Here is a 22,874-nt window from a genome sequence, read left to right on the forward strand (position 1 = left end):
CACTCAAACTTCTGTGGACTGTAAATGGAGAATTCCTGGGGCCTTTAATCAGAACAGGCCCAGGAGAAGAAGCAGACTCCCTGGCTCCAGCTCCACACTAGCTCAGATGAGACAGAGGGGACCCTGCATATCCCATTGCCTTGGACTGATCTGCTAGATAGGAGGGGTAAGTGCTGAAGGAGACCATCGCCCTAAACAGGGCCAATTTGCAAAGAGAGTGAAAGGTGTTTTTTGCCTTGATTTTTCTTGATTAGCTCCTGACCTTCAAGAAAATCTCTGTCGTATCACTAACTGGATACAAACTTAAGGCACAACCCAGGGACTAACTCCCAGAGTAAATACTTTAACATATTAAAATGTACGGTATGCAACAAAAAATACAAAACAAAGAAACAGGAAAAGATGGCCCATACAAGAGACTAAGATAAAAATCCAGAAACCATCAAAAAAGAGAATCAGACTTTGGACTTACCTGACAGAGACTTTAAAATAATGATTCTCAATATATTCAAGAAATACATGGGAAAGAACTAAAGGATATGAGGCAAACAATGAATGAACAATATGCGAATCTCTCCAGAGGAATATGGAAGTTGAAGAACACAGGAACTGAAATGAAAAATACCCTAAAATATTTCAACAACAGATTGGAAGTAGCAGAAGGAAGAATCAGTGAACTCAAAGACAAGTTAACTGAAATGACTAAGGCTGAGGAACAGAAAGAAAGAAGAATGAAAAGAGCCTAAGAGAACTGTGGGACACCTTCAAGCATAGCAATATACACATTATGGTAGTCCCAGATGGAGAAGAAAGAGAGAAGGGAGCAGAAAAATAATGGCAGAAAACTCCCCAAATTTAACAAAAAACATGAACGTGCAAATTCAAGAAGTCCAATGAACCCCAAACAGGATAAATGCAAATAGACCCACAATCAGCATATAGTAATCAAATTGTCCGATGCCAAGGACAAGGAGAGAATTCTGGAATTGTGAAAACCATGAGAGAGAAGCAAGGAGTTATGTACAAGGGACTCCCAAAAAGATTGTATCTTTTACTCATCATAAACTCTGGAGGCAAGAAGGCAGTGGAATGAAATATTTAAAGTGCTGGAAAAAAAAATAATAAACACTTGTCAACCAAGAATTTTATATCTGGCAAGACTTTCTTTCAGAAATGAGGGGGAGATTAAGACATTCCCAGATAAACAAAAGCTGAGGGAATTAGTCACCAGTAGACTGGCCCTGTAAGCAATGATAAAGGAAGTTTTTAGGACTGATATGAAAGGACACTAAACAGTAGATTAAAGCAGTATAAAGAAATAAAGACCTCTGGTATCCAATGGGTAATAGGAAACCAGATGGGTAATTATAAATGCTAGTACTATGGTAGTATATTGTTTGTTATGTAACTCCATTTCTTGCTTCATACTTGCTAAAATGCAAATGCATAAAAAGTTTGCTAAATTGATGGTTTTGGACCTACAATGTACAATGATATGCTTTGTAACAAGTTAAAAATTGGGGTACGGAAGGGTATAGGAACAATGTATGTGTATGCTATTAAAGATAACTTTGTATGAAATAAAATATGATTGTTATAGATTTAGGATGTTAAATATTTGCTCCATAGCAACCTCAAAGAAAATACATGAAAAATGTAGACAGAAAGAAATAATAAATGTCTCAAAATAGTACAACACAAAAAGTCAAATAATTATGAAAGTAAGCAAAGCAGAAGAATAGAGGGTCTAAAAAGGTATAAGACTTACAAATACAAAATAGCCAAGTGGCAAAAGAAGGTGCTACATTATCAGTAGTTACTTTAAATGTCAAAAGGCAGCAATTGGCAGAATGGATAAAAAAGCATGTCAAAAGGCACAGTCAAAAGGCAGCAATTGGCAGAATGGATAAAAAAGCATGATCCAGGTATATGCTATTTATGAGACTCACATTAAATTTAAAGACATAAGTAGGTTGAAAGTGAAAGGATTGAAAAAATGTATCATGCATGTAATAACCGAAAGAGAAAGGGGGTAGCTATACTAATATCAGATCAAATAGACTTTAAATCAAAAACTGATATGATGGACAAAAAAGGTCACTATATACTGATAATGGATCAATTAAACAAGAAGCCATAACAGTTATTATTATATATGCACCCAACAGAAGAGTCTGAAAATATAGGAAGCAAATGTTGACAGATTTGAAGGGAGAAATAGACAGTTCTACATTAATAGTAGGATATTTCAGAATACCGCTTCCAATAATGGATAGAACATCTAGACAGAAGATCAGTATAGAAATAGAATACTTGAACAATACTCCAAACTAGCTAGACCTAATGGATATGTGTAGAACACTTCACCCAACTGCAGCAGAATAGACATTTTTCTCTAGTGCACATGGATCATGGTCCAGGATAAGACCATATGTTAGGTGAAAAAACAAGTCTCAATAAATTAAAAAATATTGAAATCGTACAATGTCTCTTCTCTGACCAAAAATGAATAAAGCTAGAAATCAATGACAGAGGGAGAAATGCAAAATTTACAAATGTGAAAAATAACCAGTTTACTCTTAAACAACCCAAGGGTCAAAGAAGAAATTACAAGTGAAATTAGGAACTATCTTGAGATGAATGAAAACAAAAATACAGCATACCAAAACTTATGGATTGTAGCATAGGTAGTGCTGGGGGAAATTTATAGCTCTAAATGTTTACATTAAGAAAAGAAGAAAGATCTCAAACCAAAGACCTTACTTCAAAACTGGAGGATCTAGAAAAGAAGATCAACCAAACTCAAAGTGAGCAGAAGGAAGGAAATAGCAAAGATTAGAGTGGAGATAAATAAGACAGAACGAAGAATAGAGAATCAACAAAACCAATTGTTGGTCCTTTGATAAGATCAATACAATTGACAAACCTTTAGCTACACTGACAGAGAAAAAGAGAGGACACAAATGACTAAAATCAGAAATGAATAGGGTGGGGCATTACTACCAATCACACAGAAATAAAAAGGATTGTGAGAGGATACTATGAACGGCTATATGCCTGGATAAAATGAACCAATTCCTAGAAACACAGAAATTGCCTACACCTACTCAAGAAGACATGGAAGATCTGAACAAATCGATAACTAATAAAGAGATTGAATCAGTAATCAAAAATCTCCTAATAATGAAAAGTCCAGGACCAGCTGAGGAATTTTACCAAATATGCCAAGAAGAATTAACAACTATCCTGCGCAAAGTCATCTAAAAATTTGAAGATGAGGGAACACTCCCTAACTCATTCTATGGGGCCAATACCACCCTCATACTAAAGCTGGATAGGTACTTCAAGAAAACAAAACTACAGACCAATATCCCTTGTGAATATAGATGCAAAAATCCTTGACAAAATAATAGCAAACTAAATCCAACTGCACATCAAAAGAATTATGAATCGATCAAGTGGAATTCATCCCATGTGTGTAAGGGTAGTTCAACATAATAGAATCAATAAACATAATGCACCACATTAGTAAAACACCAAGGACGAAAACCACATGATCATCTCAATTGATATAGAAAAGGCATTGATGAAATCCAGCATCCCTGCTTTATAAAAACACTTAGAAAACTAGGAAGAGAAGGAGACTTTTTCAACACGATAAAGGGCAAATGTGAAAAGCCCACAGCTAATGTCCTACTCAATGGTAAAAGATTGAAAAGTTTTCCCTTTAAGATCAGGAATGGAACAAGGATGCCCACTGTTATTCACCATTGTTTTGGAATTTCTAGCTAGAGCAATTAGGCAAAAGAGGTAATAAAAGGCATCCAAATTCAAAATAAGAAGTAGAACTTTCCCTATTTGTAGATGACATGATCATATTACAGAAATTCTGAAAAATCCACAACAGAGTTCCTGGAACTAATAAATGAATTCAGCAAAGTGGCAGGGTTCAAGATCAACATGTAAAAATCAGTGTTTTATATAGTAGTAATGAACAATCTGAAGAAATCAAGAAAAAATCCATTTACAATAGCAACTAAAGGAATGACATATCTAGGAAGAAGTAACCAAAGATGTAAAGTACTTGTACACAGAAAACTACAAGACATTGCTAAAAGAAATAAGAAAAGACCTAAATAAATGCAAAGGCAGTCTGTGTTCATGGATTATTAGACTAAATATTGTTAAGATGTCAGTTCTACCCAAAGCATTTACAGATTTCATCCAATCAAAATTCTAACAGTCTTCTTTGCAAAAACAGAAAAGACAGTCATCAAATTTATATAGAGGGTAAGCGGTTTCATCAAATTTATATAGGGGATAAGCGGGTCCCAAATAGCTAAAACCATCTTGAAAAGAAGAATGAAGTCAGAGGACTCACACTTCCCAATCTTAAAACTCATTATAAAGCCATAGTAATCAAAACAGCCTGGCACTCATACAAGGACAGACGTATAGACCAATGGAATAAAATTGAAAGCTCAGAAATCAATCATGTTTACGACCAACTGATGTTTGACAAGGATGCCAAGTCCACTCAATGGGGAAAGAAGAGTCTCTCTAACAAATGGTGATTGGAAAACTGGATGTCCATAAACAAAATAATGAAGGTGTACCCCAACCTCACACAATATACAAAAAGCAATTTAAAATCTAATATAGACCTAAATATAAGAACCAGAACTATAAAACTGCTAGAAGAAAACATAAGGAAGTATCCGCAGGACATCGTGTTAGGCAATTGTTTCTTAGACTTTACACCAAAGTACAAGGAATAAAAGAAAGAGTAAATAAATGGAACCTCATCAAATTTTTTTTAAAAATATTGCTTGTCAAAAGACTTTTTCATGAAAGGAAAAAGGCACCCTAGTCAATGGGAAAGAATATTTAGAAACCACACATCAATAAAGGTTTAATATCCTGAATATGTAAAGAAATCCTGTAACCCAGCAATAAAAAGACAGCCCATTTTAAAAATGGAGAAAATACTGTAATAGACATTTCTCCAAAGTAGACAGTCAAATGGCCAAAAAGCCCATGTAAAGATGCTCAACATCATTAGTGATTAGGGAAATGGTAATCAAAACCACAATGAAAATTACAAGCATTATAGAGGATGTGGAAAAATGAGAACACTCATTAACTGCTGGTGGGAATATAAACTGGTACACCTCCTTTAGAAGACAATTTGTTGGTTCCTCAGAAAGATATGTATAGAATTTCCATATTACACAGCAATCACACTTCTAGGTATACACCCAAAATATTGAAATCAGGGACACAAACACCAATAGTCATAGTGACTTTATTCATAATTGGCAAAAGATGGAAGCAACCCGAGTGTCTGTCAACCAATGAATGGATAAATAAAATGCAGTATATACATACAATGTATATGAATGAAATTCTGATACATGTGACAACATGGATGAACATTTAAGACATCATGTGAGTGAAATAAGCCAGGCATAAAAGGGCAAATATTGTATGACCTCACTGATACGAAATAATTAGAATAAGTAAACTCATAGAGCCAGAATCTAGAATAGAGGTCACCAGGGGATGGGGTGGGGTTAGAGAATGAGGAATTAATACTTAAGTTGTACAGAACTTCTACTTGGTTTGATATAAAATTTTGGTAATTGATATTGGTGACAGTAGCACAATATTGCAAACATAATTAACATCATTGAGTTACATATTTTAATGTGGTTAAAAGGGGAAATTCTAGGTTTATATATGTTACTAGAATAAAGGTTAAAAAAAAAGCATAGGGCTGTACAACACAAACTGTGTACCCTATTGTAAACAATGGGCTATAGTTAAAAGTATAATTATAAAAATGTTCTTTAATGAATTGTAACAAAGGTACTACACTAATGCAAGGTATTAATAATAGAGTGGTATATGGGAACCTTGTAGTTTATGCCTAATTTTTCTGTATTTTATGCGTGACTTTTCTGTAAATGCTGGGGCAACATAGAATATGTTTAAGAAATGAAAAGGAGTCTAGTTTACCTACAGGACAAAGTATATAGAAGGGAATCATGGTTGGAATATCTTTGAAAAGGTAAATCAAACAAGATTGTAGAGACTAAAAATTAGCATACTCTCTGGACATTATTTCCCATTAAATAATTGTTTGAAGAAAATTTTCCACAGGTCTTTCACATTCTGAGGCACTGACTGTCCTTTGTTCCAGGCTGTCTGGTGTTTGTGTAATGAACAGACTTGGAAGATATAGTCTTTCCCTCTGGAGCCAAGGGCAGGCATTCTTACTGCCTATTATAAAAGATTCAAATTGTCTAATTTCTCAGTTCACTCCTGATTTCTTTACATGTGCAGACATCATCTGGCCCTGTTCACATCACCCTTTGGAAATTGTGGCTCAAAAAAGAACCAGCACAAAAATTTAGAAACCCCGTATCAACTAGTACAAAGATCCTTCCTGGGTTGGTGGAAGGTTCTGACCCTGTTCGGACAATAGTTATAGAGACACACACCTACACTAAGAGAAGAGGCAAATTTGCAATCACTGTGGCCAGAAGCCTGGTGAATCATCTCCTTTAGGGAGATGATGGAGCAGAGCATGTAATGCTCATTAAGAACTGTCAACAGGTGGGCTGCCTTTTGGCTCAGCCCCTCCTACGATCTTTCATGCCAAATTTAAATTCATTCACAGTGAAAGGATTCAAAATTTTATTTGCACTGGGTCCTGGATGATCTAAGGGAACATTGGCCCTCTCTTGGATATTTATCTGAGACAAACTCCTGTGGCAAACCGTGTATGAGTATTTGAACCCCTAACTGCCCTGGATTGGGTCTGTAATGCTAGTGAAGGTGATCCACCAGAGAATGAGAAATAATACAATATCTTCAAAGAGATATTATAACCTAAAGAGATGTTATCAGGTAATTGGGCAACAAATGCCCCAGATTAAGGTAATCTCCATAACAGAGTTTCTGCTGTGGAAGTCAAGGCTGTGTCTGCTAATCCCTAATGTTGACCCTCTTTATAGAGGGCTTTAGATGGACTGTAAACATTAAGGATTTGGTTAAAAGTGAGTAACCTCTGCACTGCTCAAAACTGATGGTAAATGTGCCTGGTTACTAGCAGGGAGGTGCTCTCTCTCTCAGCTCCCTGATGCCTCCTTCTTCTATTCCAATTTCAACTGTTTTCAGGAGAAAAGATTATTAAGGGTAGAACTGAAATCTCTTTGTCTTCCAGGGAAACCTAGTGTTTTAAGAACCCCATGTAGGTTCTATATGGGGAACTTTGGGGAGGGGAGGCATTCAACTTTTGATGACTCTGTTGAATCCTGTCTCACAACTCACCATCTCACTCAATCCCATGGTGAGAAACAATGCCCAAATTCAACGGACATGGTTTGGGCAGGGTTCACAGTGAGAGAGGAAGCTAAAATGACCCTGTGGGTGAGGCCATTTGGGTAAATTCAATGTGTTGTTGCTGTTGTGGCTTCCACTACTGAATTTGTAATGGAACCTGGAAGTTATAAATCTGCACTTTTCTTTTCCATAGCATCAGTGGGGATTTTCCCATTCAGAGATTGCTGCATGTAGAGAGATGTAGAATAATACTTCCAATCCACCTCCCCTGTATCCTCCCAGGTAGTCCAGCAGAAACAATACATAATTCAAGAGGAGAAAGGAAAATCACAGCTTATTTAAAAACTTAATGGTTGTCAGAGTACTCGGGCCATTTCCCAGCATACCAGCACCTCCTGCTTGAAAGAGCCACTAAACAGAGCTCTTTAAAGAAAAGAAGAAAAAAAAAAGACAGCTGTTAATCTGCTGCTAGGCTCTTATTGAAACTGAATGTCTAACCCATGGAGGTGCTGTGTCTCTTTGGCTTGATATTCTCAGTTTGAGGTGGATCAATTTGAACTCACCTACCAACAAAGATGAAGGGACATAAACCTTACTTGTCTAATAGAAGTGATGTATTCAGGAAAGCAGCCAGCCTGGCCTGGCAGTATCTCAGATTTACATTAAAAAGTAGTAGTTTTCCATTTGGGGGAACTTTATCCATTGTTACTGCTCTGTCTCCTGAAGCAAAGCCTCTGTCTTAGTAGGCCTTCAATTCACAGAAGTTTCCTGAAATGACTTGGTTCACTGATGGTTCAGCCAAGCTTTACAATATTGTCTGCTAGGCTTTTCAGCCTCAGCACCAGCCATGCAGAACTGAAAATGAAAATGGTCACTTTGCTCAGTGGGCAAAACTCAAGGCCACTATAGTTCTGGCTGGAATTACCCTTGTTATATTTTTTACTAACTCTTGGGCTGTTGTGAGTGACCTATCTGTTCTGTCACTTGAAGAATTACAGACTGTCAGATTGATGTTTGTGATGGCAAACTATGGGAACAAATTGCCGCAACTGATCAAACTATCTGGGCTGTTCAGGTAGCTGCACCTTAGGGGTAAGTCATAAGAGATCTTCATGTGTTTAAGAAACACGGCTAGCAGATCATGTAGCCCTCAGATGACTGTAGAGATCTCTCCAAAATGATGCTTCCCTTGGTTACTCAGGGGAGATTTCTGGAGTGATAATTAACATCATTTATATACACCCCATGGGCAATTATCCTTATGACTGTAATCATCCAATTAGATAAGGTGGTACAGAATTTGTTCCTGACTTTAGATGAAGTAGTCAGTGACACCACTTCTGCCCTGCAAGACATACATGTTTAGCCTGAACTCATTGGCCAGAGTAATGAAGTACAATAGAATTGCCTTAAACTTCCTCCTTGTGAACATCCTGCTGTACCTGGATGGATACATAATAAATAAAATAAAAATAATTTAAGTTAAATATACAGATTAATACCACAGACCAAGTATAAAAGTCAATATGAAAGCTGAAGGAGAAAGCCATCTGAAAGGAAAAAGCTTTCTAAGGTAGACCCATGTGGTTTATGGGATTTGTTTAGCTAACTGGGTGCAGGAAGCTAGAGGATATGGTTGATCTCAGTATTGCAGGTTGGACTCATTCTGCTGGTTGGAGTCCTGTTGATAGTTTGTCTTAATTATATACTGTTTGAGACAAACTAAATGGATTTGGTTCTAGACCCTCCTGATCACATTAAGTGTGGCTGAAAGATACCATGCTCATGGGAAAATTTACCAGAAGCCACAGCAATGTAGAAAGGAAGAGTAGATATTGTTGGGAGATAGTTCACCACTAGTTTCTCGCACGTCTGCATTTCTTATAAGCAGAGGCACCACAGCCTTTGTTTCATTTCATTGATGTTTATTTCATTCAGTGATGTCTGTATAGTGAACAGCCTTGGAAAACAGAGGTAGTGTCTCTCTTCAGAGGAGTGGGCAGGCTTGCTTACTGCACGTTATTTTTAAAATTGAAGTTTCCTAAGCTTGAATTCTTAAAAGATGTTACGGTTACATCCTCAGCTTCATTTTTAGACCATATTCTCCTGGCAGCACCCTGGATTTGAACTTCCTTTGGAACCTATTTCTTAATTTTAGAATTCAATCCTCTTAGTTCATCTCTCCTTTCCCCTGTTTTACTATAAACAGCAAAAAGCAAAAGCAGGACCTTAGCACTGGAAATCTACTTGGTGAACTCACCCAGTTCATAGGAACATTTCCTACTTCCTTGTTATTGGAGGTGGATAATGTTGCTAAGCTTTCTGCCACTTCCTAACAAGGATCTCCCTTCCAGACTTTTACTGAGTTTGTTCAAGGCAATTGAGGCTTCTCTAACACGCTCTTCAGATTCCTTCCATCTTTTTCCCGCTGCCTGTTTCCAAAGCCACGTTCCCATTTTTACGTATGGCAGCCCCCACTTCTATTGCTACATCACAAAACTTAGCATCTTAAGAAATACAAGTTAAAGTTTCTGTGGGTCAGTTTTGCTGGGTCCCTCTGACTCAAGATCTCTTCCAAGGCTGCAATTAAGGTTCAGCTGGAGCTGCAGTCATCTAAAAGCTCAACTGGGGAAAGATTCATTTCCAAGCCTTCTCAGAGTTGTTGGCAGGACTCAGAAGACACTTCCAAAGTCCCTCATGTGGCTCTTGGCAAGCCCTCAGATCCTCATTGGCTGTTTCCCAGAAACATCAGTTCCTTGCAATGTGGGCTTCTTCATAAGGCTACTGACAACATGGCAGCTTGCTTCCCCAGAGCAAGCAAAAGAGAGGGAGAGAGTGCACCCAGAGGACAAAAGAGATGGAAGTCACAGTCTTTGTGTAAATTAATCTCAGAAGTGACATCCCATCATTTTTATAGTATTCTGGTTTTTTAGAAGGAGAGATCACTGGGAGCCATTTTAGAGACTGCATACCAGGAAATAAGAGTCCCTGCTTTGGAGTAGACTTTCTAGAAGGAAGGGAACAAAACTAAAGAAGACTTTAAAATACTGTAAAATCAAATGCTAATTATCAACTACCTACCACAATTGCGAAAAAACATTGAGCAGGGAAAGATGAGTTTGAGTTGTTGAAAAAGAACATCATAGACAAACTCTATCTTGTAAAAATTTTAGAAAGAGTAATTTGTCAGCAGTTACCAATGACCTGAAGAGCTGAGAACCTAAGGCAGGGAACACAGAAGACCAGGTCAGTAATTTAGATCCATATCTAAAGGATGTAACCGTAACATCTTTTAGATGTTTCTTGACTTGTTGACAATGGTAAGAATGGAGAGAAATCAGAAACTATTTTGAAAACAAAAGATTAACAAGAAAATTTTGAATGAATTGATAAATGGAATGAGAAATGAATGCATATGAGAGCCATGCATAAAACATGTTAGGTGTTTTATGTATTTTACGTTTCTGAAACCTTTTATTACCCTATGAGATCAGGATCTTTTGCACCATATTAAAGAAGAGCCAACCACAAAAGAGAAAAGCTAAATGACTTGCCTGCTATGGTGAAACTGTGAAATTAACTTGTTCTCTATTTTAGGGCCCTGTTCTCTCAGACCCCAAAGCCCTTACTCATTTCATTGCACTTACTCTGAGGTGGTGTCCTGGAGAAACAAGGGATGGCAGAAATAATCACAGTCCTAAAGTCATGTAGTCATTTAGCATATTCTAGGCATTGTGATGAACACTTTGAATTTATCACTATTATAAATTCTCACAGGCTTAGGAAAAAGGCTAACCCCATTTTAGATAAAAGGAAATGACATTCAAAGGTAACAAATGGCCTAACATGACAAAGCTAGAACACACAGAAGCCACTGTCCAAAAAAAAAGGAAAGAGAAATGCCTTTGCAGAGAAGGGGATACTTTAGCTAAAAGCCATCTGGATGGTTGGCAGAGATTTAGGAATTTTAAACATCAAAGCATTAGTTTGAGGTCTTTCTCCTCCAGAGAAAAAGAACTCTCTTCTATTCTCTCACAGAACTGAGTCTGAAAATATATATAACCAAATTCAAATCCAGTAAACAAATTCCAACAAAAACTGCATAATTAAGGCTATTTTTATGATTAGCACCATTTAGTTTTCCTGAATTTACCAGAGCAAACATTCCTACAGCAAAAATTACTGCTAATGGTTGAACCCAGCAACAAGAGAAAATCCCCAAAAGGGTCATTTAGGCCTCAGCTGCAGCTGTGCTTCACTCTATTTGTGATTTGAAAGCTGAGAATTAACAGGAAAATCAGCTTTGCTGTGCTGTGCAGATGTGGCTAAAACTGTATTAACTTATTCAGCAAACATTTGTTCAGTACCTCCTGTATGCCAGGCAATGTGTTAGCCACACTAGGATAACAGGAATAAATCATACATGCGCCCTTAAGGAGTCTACAGTTGCAAGAAGTTGATGAGAGAAGGCAGATATAAAACAACAAAGTTTTATGGGTGATGTACAGAATATAGTGGAATCGTAAAGTAGCAAAAAATTCTTGAGGATAGCAGCTTCTTAGCACGTGTTAGGGGTAGATGTGCATTCATCTTAGATCCCTGACTTGGCAGAAGGTGATGAGTGAGGAGAACAGAGGTATGAAGTTTTCTTGGGCTTGGGTAGAAGCTGATGCCTACACCAAAACTCTGAATATTGGAAGAGGAACAGGTTTAGGGAAAGAAAAGTTTTATTTCAGAAATGACCAATTTGCATATAAATTAAGATCCATGTGGAGGGGTCTCATAGGGATATTATATTTATGAAATCAGAGCTAAAGTCTAGTTACGAGATAGAGATTAGAAAGGCTCTAGCATGTTGCTGCTGTAGTATTGGTAGCAACAGAAGCCACAGCTTGTTTTATTTTGCAACTTCTCACTTATTTTGAGCACCTACTATGTGCCAGATCTTGTGTTAAACACTTTACAGGTGTCATCTGTTTTAACTCGCATGACAATCTTGCCATGATAAGAAATTATTACCCCTACTTTATAGATGAGGAAACTAAAGCTGAGATCTACAAGTTAACTTTCCCAAGGTCACAGAGGCAGAATTTGAGCCCTATTTGATTGATCCTCACTTAACCATCTGACCAATTTAACATATATTCTCTGTCCTTCTGTAACCTCTAGACTGATGAAGACAGCTCTCTTTACTGGTCAAAGTTGTAGTATAGTCATACATCTCTGCTCCCACAAGTCAATTTGTATGTTTACCAAGAAGCAGAAGCTGTCAGCTGTATTTGTTGCTGTAATTATGTAATTAAAGAAAATATTAAGTGTTCTGTTGTAATATGACAAATGGAATAGGCAGGATGTAGTTTTGTCTATGAAAATTAGGTAAAATGCTTTGAAAAATTCAATAAAGACTGGTATGTCATGAAAATTAGGTGTGAGGGGGAAATGCAAAAGATAAGGACAAACCATAAAACCTTAGAGGGATTTGGCACTTATTTTGCCTCGCAAGGGTCGTTGAGTTTTCACCCATTTTAAAGACACTGCAATAATTTCATAGATTATATGTTATGATTCTGGTTTATATAAGAGTAGAGAAAACATCAGTCAACAGACACATAGGCCAAGAGAAAGATATGACCCTGCAACTAAAAGATTAGGCTAACAAATGAATATTTCTATGATTTAAGTTAACATAAAATGACATGTGCAATTATTTATTTTTCTTTTAATGTTTTCTCTCTTTATATTGCAACTAACCCACCAACTGTTCCCCATTCTTCTGGAGAGAACTTCTGTGCATTTACTTAGGGTGAACATATTAGAAGAAAAGAGGATAAGAACTTTGGAGCTTACTAGGGACAGCTGCAAGTCCTCAGAGTGAATTAAATATTGTAGAAGGTGAATCTCAACACAGCAGGATTATGTACCAGGGTTTTGGGTTAGGAATGTATTCCAGATTTTTTTTTTTTTTTTAGCAAAGGTATAGTTTCTGCAGACCGTAAGCAGCATGGCAAAGAGAGAGCATGGACTTTGTAATCTGTAAGATGTGTGTTCAACAACTTATTAATTGTCTGCCTTTGGTAAATTCTTGAAGTCTCAGTTTCTTCTAATTAAGACAGTATAATAATGCCTAAATTATGTAGTTGAGGAATGTTCAGTGCTGAACACACAGTAAGCATTACCAAGTGATCACTATTCAATTTTTGCCCTTTATGAGGTTATAAAAGTAAAAGCTATTAATCAAGAGGTTAGACATGGATATGAAATGGAGCATTTACTGTATCAGTTCTTACCCTAAGGACTGTTCTTATCTCATTTAAAATGGATTTGTAGGTTGAGACAAAGAACTTCAAGAGTCTCAGGTTACTTGAAAGATGTTGAACTTTGCCAGAATGAAAGAGAAGAGATAGCTGGCTAGCAATGGAAATACTTTCTTGTAGCAAATAACTTTTTTTTTAGAACATTGTCCAGCTTCCCCTATATGTGCCAAATGCAACCCAGTGTAATTGTGGTGTTTGTGAAATGCTGCTAACATGTTACTCAATATCATTTATTTTATTTTGCAGTAACCATAAAAATAATTTCCATTTTCAATAAGGATAAAAGAATCTGAATAACTTATTATTCTTAGTCCACTGAATGTAACTTTTTTATTCCCAAATGTTTATGAGATGCTATACAACATTTGTCCTTTATTCAGGGTAAGAATATCAAAGGATCAGCAAGAGAGAATGGCAACATAAGTTTTTACATGTCCTATCCAGAACACTATAATAATTAATATGTACAATCAAGACAATAAAAGATATATCTTTCAGGGTGTTTGTAAGACTAATAGGAAAGAGAAAACATTAGTAAATGGAAATATGAAAGAAAGAATTTTAGAACGATTGCAGGTAATATGGTTATTGGGAAGGAGAGGAGACTGGCTAAATCAAAAAGTAAAAGAATCACAAAGAAGAGTTCTTAATTTACATTTAGGAGGGTAATTTTGAATTAAAGTGGATGACAAAGCCAGAATTATAGGTATAGTTAAGAACTGTGTATATTGTGTAAACCCTACTTCTGGAAATCAGTATAAGGAGTATTAAAAATATATGTGACAGAATACTGCTTTCTTAACAATGACTTTTGTAGTTCCTTTTCTTGATATTATCAAAAATCTCCTTAAGAGGTTCTAAATATTTGCAAGTAAATGCAATTGTTAGTCTTTGATTTATTCTTTTAAAAATATTTGTTGAGATCCTGTTATATGTCAAGCCCCATCCTATACACGTTTATATTAATTCCCTCACACATTGTGAATGAGGATCTATTTTCGAGCTGGCAAAGAGAAGTCACATTGTTCATTTCAATGTTTATGTTTAAAATATGCCACATTGCCGTGGCTTATCAGACTTTAAATTCAGCTTAAGATTTTATTGAATCATTCATGATATTCATTAAATTGTTGATGTAGAAGTGAATTTTATATTCCTGGTTAAAGTCTTTAGAATGAAGGCTTGGCTTTGCTGCTGGTTATAATCACAGGGTGAAAAACAAGCACACGGTTTTATACCTCTAAATCAAAACTGTCTGCAAGGCATCTTCACTTACCAGTCTTGCCACATTTCTATTAATTAACAGCACTGGGATTTACAGAGTACCTATTGGTTCTTTATACACACACACACACTCACACACACACAGAAATATATACATATATACATATGAGATGGATTAACTTACAGAATACCACAAAAAAAAAGCCACACTAAATCTGAAATTAGAGTTTTGTAAGATCTCACTGAACTAAGAAATAGAAGCTATGTGCAGCCAACTATCTCTGCCAGTGCCAAAGACACGTGGAATGTATTTGTAGTTTAGACATTTTCTGACTGGGTTCTAAAGGGTCCTAGGATTCCAGGTATGAAGGTGCTAGCTATACAGAATCAAGGTAGGGGTCACCAACTTCTTTCCCTTTTGATCAAAGTATCTCTGAATTATTTCTAAAAAAGTTTCTAACATCTAACCAGTTTGGAAAATCACTGCTGTATATGAAATATCCTGGACCTACTTTTACACACAAAAAAACATTACAGTCAAGGTCTTAATTAAAGCCTCCATATAGGGAAGTAGAATCTGAGGGATGGTGACGCCATTTATTCATAGTCAGTGGCTTCCTTACTAGAAATTGTGTTGACTTCTGGGCTCCACACCTTAAGAAGCTTGGAGAGAAGTCAGGGGACAACCACAAAGACAATTATAGAGAAAGTAAGACCTATAAGGAAACTAGAAAGTTTACTTGAAAAAGAGAAGTCTATATGGCAATTTAACTATGGTCTTCAAGACATTAGGAATCATTAAGTTGACTGATACCAGATTTCCTTTATGTGCAAACATAGTGTAAAGGAAATAGGGTTTTGGCTTTAACAGGAAGAATTTAGCCCAGAACTGAAAGGAAAACAACAACCAGATGCTAAGCCTATTTAATCAAAGGAATAGATCATTCAGTTCACTGTTAATAAAAGTTTTGTAAAAGGCAATATGAATTCATATATCAGATATATAAAACACAGGAGAGGGGGTGAATTAAGTTAACTTTGTCTTTTCAAACCTGTGAATCAATTTTTTTAAAAAATGACAATATCATATATAGATTTAAAGCAGTTATTTTGAATTGCAGTCTCATAGCCTGATACTGCCAAGAGGGAAGCTACTTTCTAATTTAATGTTAAGGAGGTTAGTGATGAGGACCATTTCTTCTAGGGATCATGAACTCAAATACCTACAGGAGCCCAAAGGTATCATAAATGAGTGAAGTTAAAAGTGTGAAACAGTAAGAAGTTATGGGAGTTGTGATACATGATAAAGTGCACGACTCATCTAAAAGGGGCAACCACTACTAACTCTGACCAGTTGTTAACATGTAGCAATATACCAGATATATTGCCAGATTTTTGGCTTTCTCAGGAGAAGATGGAAATCTAGAATTTTATGTGAACTCTTACTATTTTTTAATCATTAGCAAATTACTCAAGTTTACAAAACTCTACTGCACAGGCAAAACAATGTATTTTTGTGGGCTGCTGGTTAGAACTTCCATTTATCCTTTAGGTCACTAATTAGCCACAATAGTAAAAAAGCAAACAAGCAAGCAAACAAACCAAAAAGAACTGATTGAACTCTAAAGTTTAGGGGAATTAATCTCTCAAACCTTTCAAAGGTTTAAGGTCCCTTCCAACACTATGAATCTTTGATCACCGCTTCCTTCTTCGCTGCTCCCAACATTGGGTGCTTATTCACACAACAGATGGGAATTTAAAGGAATTTCCTATTTCCCTTAGGAATACAATTTTATTTAGTGAAACCATCAAACACTCAGATTGAAGAAAGAAACTGAATTGCTAAACTAAATATACTACTGACACCATTAGTAGATTTTTAGAAATGCTTTTAAATAAGGCATAGTCTTGCCACTTTGTATCTTTTAACTAACATTTGTTTGTAACATTGGCTGCATGAGGCATGTTTGACTTAAAAGCCTACTTACTCTTTTACACATTTAGTGACATGTTTTATTTCTTTTTTTAAAAATATTTTCAAATAACCCACCTCCTCCTGAGGTGAGGTTGGCTGGATTTCTGAAATCCCCTTCCTTTTAGACAGGGGAATATGCCACAGATGAGGAGGAGGACGAGGTAGGACCTGTTCTTCCTGGCAGTGATATGGCCATTGAAGTCTTTGAGCTGCCTGAGAATGAGGACATGTTTTCCCCATCAGACCTGGACACAAGCAAGCTTAGTCACAAATTCAAAGAGGTAAGTTGTTGATCTACAAAGTATTTCTCTATACCTGTCCATTTCACTATTAAGGGTTTATTTTTGTTTGAATAATGTATTAAGAATAATCTGTTCTCAAAAGAAAACTTTTTTAATTCCAGCAATCTTGGATCTCTTTGAATTTCCAGGTAAAATTTAAGTAGATCTCATTCCACAATGATTAAATAATTGTTATTTGTCATAGTGGCAGTTTACAACTTCTTTAACCCAGCATTTCAGTAGTGTAAATGTGTAGTTTTGTGACAAGTTCAGGTTATATTTTTTCAGTATTAACAGAAATTTTAGTACCTGGTGATAAGGTTTCCTCTATGGCAGTGATTTTCTTTGAAAGTTCATTTTTTGTTACCTGTTTTTTAAAAGATAGGGTCCCAACAGGAATCAGGCGGCACACCCAAAGGGTTTAATTCAACAGGGTTAAGGGACTTTTAACAGGGTTAAGAAATCTAATAAGGAACAGTGAAGTACCCTGGGACTGGCAACAGGGGGAAGCTGTTACCATCATTTGACTTTGGGCAAAGACAAGAAAAGATATTATCTCTATGAAGGAGGACCATCCAACATCTGTAGTTTTATAAGAATGTACCCTCTGCTAAAACTACATCCTGGGGGCAGGAGTGATAAATACCCTGCTGTCCTCCTGCTGATACCTCCCATTGGCCAAATCCAGGCAAGAGAGCCGAGTGATGCAGTCTTGAAGTCTGAAGAACTCAGCCTCCTGAGGCAGGGAGCTGTCAGTGTAGTGCCAAGAGTAGGCACTCCTGTTCTGAGGGGATGAATGGGAATAACCACATAAATTTTTTCCAACATCCAAAATGTAAAATACAGTGATTAATGGGTTCCCAAACAGTTTATTCATCATTGTTTTGCGGGAATAACCTCCATTATTTGAAGACAAATATGCATTATTTGCAACCTTCCTAAAGTAACCCTGAAACATTGAGGCTTGAAAACTGCTATTTTCTTGTTTCAAGTCAGGGATTTGACCTCTTGGAGGAAAAATGTTTCCTATAGGTGAAAAACAGGTTGATAATTACAGATTTATAATGTCCAATTTTCTTATGTTTCTAATTTTTATGTATCATAAATAGATCAATTTTGTATGTTCTAATATAGTGACTTACATTTTCAGTTCCTTATTAAAAAGGTATATCTGTGAAACTAATATCAAAGTGAATGTACTTTTAAAATATGTTTTAATTTTAAAACAACATTTTCATTATAAAGTTTTGAAAAATACAAATATGTATAAAAATTCCAAAAAATTATTCATAATCTCACTGTTGTTGGATTGGGATTATATAGCATATACTGTGCTTAATTCCTCCTCTTGATACTCTTGCCACGTTATCAAATGTTCTTCCATTAATTACAGGTATTCACTAATTCATCTTATGGATATTTTATAATTCATTTACTTAATTACTTGTTTGGGGATGTTTAGTTTATTACCAAGTGGTTGTTTTAGTGGTGGTCTTTTTTTCCTATTAGTAGTAATACTGCAATAAGTATATTTGTACTTATCCTTAGGATAATTTTTTACAAATATAATCATTAAATTAAAGGCCATAAATATTTCGGGACTGCTGGTACTTAATGCCACATTGCCATCAGAATAGCTTTTCTTGGTGATATTTAAATTTATTCTTGTGATCAAGTTTGTTTGAAAGCCCCCAATTCTCTTTTTTCTTTTTTCAATTTTAATTTTTTTATTATGCTATTAATTTTAACCTACTGTTTATGTTAGGGTTCATTCTTTGTGTTGTACAGTTCTATGGGTTTGGTTTGTTTGCTTGTTTGTTTGTTTGCTTTTGGTGGTGGTAACTTATATTCAACCTAAAAATCCCCTTTTTATCCCTTTTCAAGTAGTAATACCTCACAGGTATTGTGGGTTTGGTTCCAGACTACTGCAATAAAGTGAATATCACATGAATTTTTTGGTTTCTCAGTTTATGTTTATACTATACTGTAGTCTATTAAATGTACAATAACACTATGTCTAAAAAAATGTACATACCTTAATTTAAAAATAATTTATTGCTAGAAAATGCTAACCATTATCTGAGTCTTCAGTGAGCCATGATCTTTTAGCTGGTGGTGCATCTTGCCTCAGTGTTGATGGCTGCTGACAGATCAGGGTGGTAGTTGCTGAAGTTTGGGGTGGCCATGGCAATTTCTTAAAATAAGACAATGAAGAAGTTTGCTGCAATGATGGACTCTTCCTTTCACGAAAGATGTCTCTGTAGCATATGAAGCTGTTTGATAGCATTTTACCCACAATAGAACATCTTTCAAAATTGGAGTCAGGCCTCTCAAACCCTGCCACGGCTTTATCAGCTAAGACTATATGACTGTTGTCACATAGGGGCATCTTCCCCAGGAGTAGATTCCATCTCAAAAAACCACTTTCCTTGCTCATCCCTAAGAAGCAACTCCTCTTAGATTCGAGTTTTATGATGAGACTGCAGCAATTCAGTGACATCTTCAGGCTCCACTTCTAATTCTAATTCTCTTGCTATTTTCACCGCAATTCACCACAAGACTTCCTCCACTGAAGTCTTGAACCCCTCAAAGTCATCCATGAGGGTTCGGATCAATTTCTTCCAAACCCCTGTTAATGTTGATACTTTGACCTCCTCCCGTGAATCATGAATGTTCATAATGGCATCCAGAATGGTGAATCCTTTCCAGAAGGTTTTCAATTGACTTTGCCCATATCCATCAGAGGAATCACTATCTATGGCAGCTATACCCTTCCAAAATGCATTTCTTCAATAATAAGATTTGAAGACTGCATGCTGTGTTAGCCAGCATGAAAACATTAATTGTGCTGTACATCTCCATCAGAGCTCTTGGGTAACCAAGTGTATTATCAATGAACAGTAATATTCTGAAAGGAATCTTTTTGTCTGAGCAGTAGGTCTCAACAGTGGGTTTCAAATATTCAGTAAACCATGTTGTAAACGGATGTTCTTGCCACCCAGGCTTTGTTGATCTGCTTATAGAGCTCAGACAGGGTAGATTCAGCATAATTCTTAAGGGTGCTAGGATTTTTGGAGTGGTAAGAGAGCACTGGTTTCAATTAAAGGGGCTGCATGAGCCCCTAATGAGCGAACCAGCCTTTTGACTCTTTGAAGCCAGGTATTGACTTCTCCTCTCCAGCTATGAAAGTCCTGGATGGGATCTTCCAATACAAGGCTGCTTGGTCTATGTTGCAAATCTGTTGTTTAGTGTAGTCACCTTCATCATTTATCTTAGCTAGATGTTAGCTAGATCTGGATAACTTGCTGCAGCTTCTATATCAGCACCTGCACTTGTCTGTTATGGAGATGCCTTCTTTCCTTTAACTACCTAAACCAACCTCTGCTTGCTTCAGACTTTTCTTCTGCAGCTTCCTCACCTCTCTCAGCCTTCACAGAATTTAAGAGAATTAGGGCCTTGCTCCTTGCTCTGGATTAGGCTCGGGATTAAGCAAATGTTGTGGCTGGTTTGATCTTCTATCCAGACCATTAAAACTTTCTCCGTTTCAGCAATAGTGCTGTTTTGCTTTTTTCATCATTTGTGTTCAGTGGAGAAGCACTTTTAATTTCCTTCAAGAATTTAATTTCCTTCATTCACAGCCCAGCTAACTGGTTGGCTAACTAGATTAACTAACTTCAGCCTACCTAGGCTTTCTACATGCCTTCCCAACTAAGCTTAATCATTACTAGCTTTTGACCTAGGGTGAAAGACATATGACTCTTCTTTCACTTGAACACTTAGAAGCCATTGCAGGTAATTAATTGGCCTAATCTCAATATTGTTTTGTCTCAGGCAATAGGGGGGCCCAAGGAGAGTCAGGGAGACAGGGGAACATCCAGTCAGTGGAGCAGTCAGAACACACACAACATTTATCAAGTTTTCCAACTTGTGTGGGTGTGGTTTGTGGTGCCCCAAAACAATTACAGTAGTAACATTCAAGGATCATTGGTCACTGTAACAGATATGATCATAATGGAAAAGCTTGAAATATTGCAAGAATTACCAAAATATGACACAAAGACATGAAATGAGCACATGGTGTTGGAAAAACGTCACCAATAGATTTGATCAACGCAGCATTGCTGCAAACCTTGAATTTATTAAAAAACGCAGTATCTGGAAGCGTGATAAAGCAAAGCACGATAACATGAGGTATGCCTGTATATGATTAAGTGGTTTTAATTACATTCATGAAGTTGTGCCTCCATTACCATCATCCTATGCCAAACATTTTCCATCACCCCAAACAGAAACTCTCTACCAATTAAACATTAACTCCTCATTGCCCTCCCCCACATAGTCCCTGAGAACCTGTATTCTAGTTTCTGACTATGAATTTGCATATTCTGCTTATTTCATATAAGTGAGATCATTTTCTGTCTGGCTTATTTCACTCAACATCGTATCTTCAGGATTCATCCATGTTGTACCATGCATCAGAACGTCATTTCTTTTTACAGCCAAATAATATTCCGTTGTATGTATATACCACAGTTTGTTTAACCATTCATTTGTTCATGGACACTTAAGTTTCTTCCACCTTTTGGCAACTGTGAATAATGCGCTATGAACATCGGTGTTCAAACATTTGTTGCAGCCCCTGCTTTCAATTCTTTGGGATATATACCTTAAAGAGGGGTTGCCAGGTTATGTGGTAATTCTGTACGTTCTGAAGTATTGCCAAACTGTTTCCCACAGTGGCTGAAACTATTTTACATTCCCACTAACAAGGGGAATCAACATCCTCTCCAACACTTGTTATTTTCCATTTTTTTTAATAGTAGTTATTCTATTAGATGTGAGATGGTATCTTATTGTGGTTTTGATTTGCATTTCTCTGAAGGCTAATGATTTTGAGCATTTATTCATGTATTTATTGGCCATTTATATATTTTATTTGGAGAAATGTCCATTCAAGTCTCTCCCATTTTTTAGTTGGGTTGTTTTCCCCTTTGTTGCTGAGTTTTAGTTCTTCATATATTCTGGGTTGTAAACCCTTATATATAATTTCCAAATATTTTTCCCATTCTGCAAATTGTCTTTTTACTTTCTTACCTTTGATGTACAAAAGTTTTTAATTTTGATGAAGTCCCATTCATCAATTTTTTCTTTTATTGCTTATGCTTTTGTTATAAAGTCTAAGAAACCACTGCCTAACACAGGGTCCTAAAGATGTTTTCCTATGTTTTCATCTAAGTATTTTGTTGTGTTAGCTCTTATATTTCATTTCTTTGACCCATTTTGAGTTGAATTTTTTATATGGTGTGTGGTAGGAGACCACCTTCATTCTTTTGCATATGGCTATCCAGTTCTCCCACCACCATTTGTTGCAGGCACTATTCTTTCCTCTGAGTGGACCTGGCACCCTTCTCAAAGGTCAACTGGCCAAAGGTTTGAGGATCTATTTCTGAATTCTCCATTTGATTGCATTGATTCCAGTTATATTCTCAGGTCTATTCCATTGGTTTATATGTCTGTCCTTAGGGCAATACCACATTGTTATAATTACTATAACTTTGTAATGAGTTTGAAAATCAGGAAGTGTGCATCCTCTAACTTTGTTCTTTTTTCAAGATGGTTTTGGCTATCCCAGGCCCCTTACTCTGCCATATGAATTTGATGATTGGCTTTTCCATTTCTGCAAAAAAGTCTTCCAATTTTGATTGGGATTTCACTGAATCTGTAAATCACTGT

General features: G+C 36.4%; 1 protein-coding gene across 16 annotated transcripts in view; it reads left to right on the forward strand.

Moving 5' to 3' along the window:
- PPP1R9A (protein phosphatase 1 regulatory subunit 9A) overlaps window positions 1–22,874 on the forward strand; it is a 429,978-nt gene that overhangs the window by 326,106 nt on the left and 80,998 nt on the right. For all 16 annotated transcript variants that reach the window (XM_037836700.1, XM_037836701.1, XM_037836711.1 and 13 more), the window contains one exon: window positions 16,986–17,141. In XM_037836700.1, coding sequence (XP_037692628.1) covers window positions 16,986–17,141 — 156 coding nt within the window. The remainder of the gene's footprint in view (window positions 1–16,985; window positions 17,142–22,874) is intronic.

Source organism: Choloepus didactylus, chromosome 5, assembly GCF_015220235.1.
Source record: "Choloepus didactylus isolate mChoDid1 chromosome 5, mChoDid1.pri, whole genome shotgun sequence".
In the NCBI taxonomy this organism is placed as follows: domain Eukaryota; kingdom Metazoa; phylum Chordata; class Mammalia; order Pilosa; family Megalonychidae; genus Choloepus; species Choloepus didactylus.